The sequence below is a fragment of the Colobus angolensis genome, unplaced genomic scaffold (genome assembly GCF_000951035.1).
Source record: "Colobus angolensis palliatus isolate OR3802 unplaced genomic scaffold, Cang.pa_1.0 Scaffold87, whole genome shotgun sequence".
Taxonomy (NCBI): Eukaryota; Metazoa; Chordata; class Mammalia; order Primates; family Cercopithecidae; genus Colobus; species Colobus angolensis.
In genome coordinates, this window is record NW_012122598.1 from 923,376 (window position 1) to 928,357 (window position 4,982).

The following is a 4,982-nucleotide window of genomic DNA, read 5'->3' on the forward strand; positions in this document are numbered from 1 at the left end:
AAAAAAAAAAAATTGTACAAATTCAGTGATTTTCTTTTTTGTTTGTTTGTGTTTTTTTTGAGGCAGTATCTTACTCTGTTACCCAGGTGAGAGTGCAGTGGTACTGTCACGGTTCACTGCAGCCTCAGCCTTCTGGGCTCAAGGGATCCTCTCATTTCAGCCTCCCAAGTAGCTGGGACTACAGGTGCAAGCCACCATGCCTGAGTAATTTTTAAAGTTTCTGTGGAGACAGAGTCTTGCTATGTTGCTTAGGCTGGTCTTGAACTGGTGGGCTCAAGTGATCTCCTCACCTTGGCCTCCCAAAGTGCTGAGATTACAGGCGTGAGCCACTGCGCCCAGCCCAATTAAATGATTTTTTTTTTTTTTTTTGTGATAGAGTCTCACTCTGTTGCCCAGACTGGAATGCAGTGGTTTAATCTTGGCTCACTACAACCTCAGCCTCCCAGATTCAAGCAGTTCTCATGCCCTAGCCTCCTGAGTAGCTGGGACTGCAGGTGTGCACCACCAAGCCCAGCTAATTTTTGTATTTTTAGTGGAGACAGGGTTTTGCAATATTGACTAGGCTGGTCTTGAACTCCTGAGTGCCTCCCAAAGTGCCGGGATTACAGGCGTTAGCCACTGTGCCTGGCTCCAATTAAATGATTTGTAGTAAATTTATAGAGCTATGCAACCACCACTGTGATCCAGGTTTAGAACATTTTCATGTCCCCCAAAATTAATTCTCTTGATTCCCGTTTGTAGTTAATTACAACTCCCTCAGCCCCAGGCAATCACTGATCTGCTTTTTTTTTTGGAGACAGAGTATGACTTTTTCGCCCAGGCTGGAGTGTAGTGGCGCAATCTCAGCTCACTGCAACCTCCCCTTCCTGGGCTCAAGCGATTCTCCTGCCTCAGCCTCCCAAGTAGCTAGGACTACAGGTGTGTACTACCATACCAAGCTATTTTTTGTATTTTTAGTAGAGGCACGGTTTCACTGTGTTGGCCAGGCTGGTCTCAAACTCCGACCTCAAGTGATCTGCCTGCCTTGGTCTCCCAGAGTGCTGGGATTACAGGTGTGAGCCACTGTGCCTGGCTGATCTGCTTTCTGTCCCTATAACTTTGTCTTTCTCAGACATTTCATATAAATGGAATTAGATAGTATGTAGTATCTTGTGTCTTATTTCTTTCACTTAGTATAATGTTTTTGGGTTTCTTCCAGATTGTAGCATGTTTTAGTATTTTGTTTATTTTTGTTGAATAATATTCCTTTGTATGGATAATACCATATTTTGTTTTTCCATGTCACTATCCATTGATGAACATTTGAATTTGTTTTCTGTTTTTGACTATTAAAATGCTGCTGTAAACAATTGTAAATAAGTCTTTGTATGGGCCTTTGTTTTTTTTTTTTTGATTTTTCCTAGGTAGAAATCTAGGATCAAATTTGTTATCTTCTTTAAAGCGTAGGGTTTCTCTGTGCTTTTTGTCTGAATGTCCTCTTTGAAATAAGGCAATGGATATTTTTCCTCATTCTTTACTCCCCCTGCCTTTTTTTTTTTAATTTTTCCCATTTTTCTTACCCAGGGAACACAATACTTGGGAACCTGAGAAAAACTTGGATTGCCCTGAGCTAATTTCCGAATTTATGAAAAAGTATAAGAAGATGAAGGAGGGTGAAAATAATAAACCCAGGGAGAAGTCAGAAAGTAACAAGAGGAAATCGAATTTCTCAAACAGTGCTGATGATATCAAATCCAAAAAAAAGAGAGAGGTAAGCTTCCTTTCCCTTTTTCCCCACAAACTATTCTTTTGACACCAAAGTAATAATAATAATACATAGAAGTATCATATTTTAATATGGTTATTTCTATTGTAAGGATGGACCTATGAGATAAATTGTTGAACAAAAGAGCTTCCAGGGAGGTATGTTGATTACAGCTCCCTCTCCTGGCTAAGTGAGAAATGTGATTTGTGGCCACTGAATTGTATTAAGGTGGCAAAATTAAATCTTTGTAAACTGTTAAATCACTCCTCTGCCTTCTCTATAAGTAGAGGACTTAGTTATCTTAGAGAAAGAGGATCATTGGTGAATTTTTTAAGAATAGAAAGGGGCTTTGAAATGTTTTGTTTTGAGACAGAGTCTTGCTCTGTTGCCCAGGCTGGAGTGCAGTGACTCGATCTCAGCTCACTGCAATCTCCGCCTCCTGGCTTCAAATGAATCTCCTGCCTCAGTAGTAGCTGGGATTATAGGTGCATGCCACCACGCCCGGCTGATTTTTGTATTTTTAGTAGAGACGGGGTTTCACCATGTTGGTCAGGTTAGTCTTGAACTCCTGACCTTGTGATCTGCCTGCCTTGGGCTCCCAAAGTGTTGAGATTACAGACATGAGCCACCATGCCCGGCCGGGGCTTTGAAATGTTTGCCATGTCACTTCCTTTTTTCTTTTTTTTTGGAGACAGAGTTTCTCTCTGTCACCCAGGCTAGAGTGCAATAGTGTGATCTTGGCTCACTGGAACCTCCACCTCCTGGGTTCAAGTGTTTCTCCTGCCTCAGCCTCCCAAGTAGGTGAGATTACAGGCACACGCCACCATGCCTGGCTAATTTTTTGTATCTTTAGTAGAGACAGGGTTTCACCATGTTGGCTGGGCTCGTCTCAAACCCCTGACCTTGTGATCCGCCTGCCTTGGCCTCCCAAAGTGCTGGGATTATAGGCGTGAGCCACTGCGCTTGGCCCTTTGTTCCAGTGATAGCATTTGAAATGTTCCAGTGATAGCATTTGCTTTCAATCGTTGATAATCTTTTTTTGCAGTGAAAATCATATAATATACAATTAAATATTTTATTTATTTTTATTTATTTATTTTTTTTGAGACAGAGTCTTGCTCTGTCACCCAGGCTGGAGTACAGGGGCATGATCTCAGCTTACTGCAACCTTCAATTCACCTCCTGGGTTCAAGCGATTCTCCTGTCTCAGCCTCCTGAGTAGTTGGAATTACAGGCATGTGCCACCACAGCCAGCTAATTTTTGTATTTGTATTTTTATTTTTTATTTGTTTATTTTTTTGAGATGGAGTTTCACTCTTGTTGCCCAGGCTGGAGTTCAATGGCATGATCTTGGCTCACTGCACGCTCCGTCTCCTGGGTTCAAGTGATTCTCCTACCTCAGCCTTCCAGAGTAGCTGGGATTACAGGCATGCACCAACATGCCCAGCTAGTTTTGCATTTTTAGTAGAGAGGGTGTTTCTCCACGTTGGTCAGGCTGGTCTTGAACTCTGGAACTCAGGTGATCCACCTGCCTTGGCCTCCCAAAGTGCTGGGATTACAGGTGTGAGCCACTGCGCCTGGCTCAATTAACAGTTTTAAACTGTACAGTTCAGTGGCATTTATATTCTCTCGATCTATTATTTCTACATACTTGACATACAAAATTAATTTTTGTCTTTTGAATCTTCTTCAGTTTGGGAAGTGTATTTATGAAATTTTGGTTTGATTTAGTTGCTTTAATCCTTCTGATCTTTAGCTCTCAAGTAAGTAGAATAAGCACTGTTACTGCCTCTCTCTTTTTTCATTTGTGTGTGGGTGCATAAATACACACACTCTTCCATCTCCTCCCGCCCCCAGCTTCCACTCCTTTCATTTATTTCAAGGTTATGAAGCCTTTTGTGGTGAAGGATGTATCATACACTTTACATTTAATAAAAGCGTAAGTCTACTTCGGAATCTTCCAGCCTTCCAGAGTAGCAGCCACAATCATCCCTATTTATCTTCATTCTGATTAGATATATACCTTTCTAGAACATTCGTTCTCAACCCTGTCTACACATCATAATCACCTGAGGGGTACGTTAAAAAAATTTCTAGTGCCTAAGATGCACCCCAGACCAGTAAAATTAGAATTTTTTTTTTTTTTTTTTTTTTTAGACAGAGTCTTGCTCTGTTGCCCAGCCTGGAGTGCAGTGGCACGATCTCACTGCAACCTCCGCCTCCTGGGTTCAAGCGATTCTCCTGCTTCAGCCTTCCTAGTAGCTGGGACTACAGGCACATGCCACCACACCTGGCTAATTTTTTGTATTTTTAGTAGAGACGGGGTTTCACCATGTTAGCCAGAGTGGTCTCAATCTCCTGACCTGGTGATCCAACCGCCTCAGCCTCCCAAAGTGCTGTGATTACAGGCGTGAGCCACTATGCCTGGCCTCTGTCATTTTTAAAAAAGAGCTGTCTGAATAATCTGACTTAGAAGCACTGGCCAGTGCAGAGAGTTTTGTTCTTAGGCCAGGTTCTGAAGCTGACGACCTTGAAAACAACCCCCACATGTCCCTTACATCATAATGTTCATCTGGGGCCCCTGATAGCATTCTTAGCAGTACTGGCTGCTGTCAGGTAGACAGCTGGGATGATAGGTGATTGTATGTTTTAAAGGTACAGGAGGGGATTGTGCATCTTTTTTAAGACCTCTGGAGAAGAAATTTGTTAGTTTGCATTATGCCTGATTTAAGATTACTGCCTGTATGATGATTTTAGCATTTTCTTCGCCCCGGCTCCTTTTCAGCAGCTTGAACATTTTTCTTCCATTTGCCTCCCCTTCCCCTCCCTATGTAGCAAACTGTTTTCAGTTGCCAGTTATGATTTACAACTTAGTCCATGTGCCAGCATTCCAGCTGTGAGCAGCTGTGTGAACATCTGGGAACTTCTTCCCAATAAGCGCCCCTAAAAGAGGCTATGTTTTTAAAAGTCAGTATCTCTCATTGATCCATGCATGGAGTTTCCTTCCAGTTGTGGATTTTGGTATCTTTGGGGACCACCCGGACCCCAAATGCTTTGTATGTCTCGGAGGAAAGCAAGTGAACATAAGATCAAAGAGATTTTATTATGAAAATCAGGCAGTAGATATTTAGTTCATTTGGGCACCTCTAAATCTTTTTTTTTTTTTTTTTAATTATACTTTAAGTTCTAGGGTACATGTGCATAACGTGCAGGTTTGTTACATATGTATACTTGTGCA

The 4,982-nt window shown here is 42.0% G+C and overlaps 1 protein-coding gene across 1 annotated transcript in view; it reads left to right on the forward strand.

The window, feature by feature from the left end:
* The window catches only part of CBX5 (chromobox homolog 5), a 56,976-nt gene that overhangs the window by 38,649 nt on the left and 13,345 nt on the right, over nucleotides 1–4,982 (forward strand). The window contains exons 3-4 of the mRNA XM_011930685.1: nucleotides 1,564–1,750; nucleotides 3,628–3,683. Coding sequence (XP_011786075.1) covers nucleotides 1,564–1,750; nucleotides 3,628–3,683 — 243 coding nt within the window. The remainder of the gene's footprint in view (nucleotides 1–1,563; nucleotides 1,751–3,627; nucleotides 3,684–4,982) is intronic.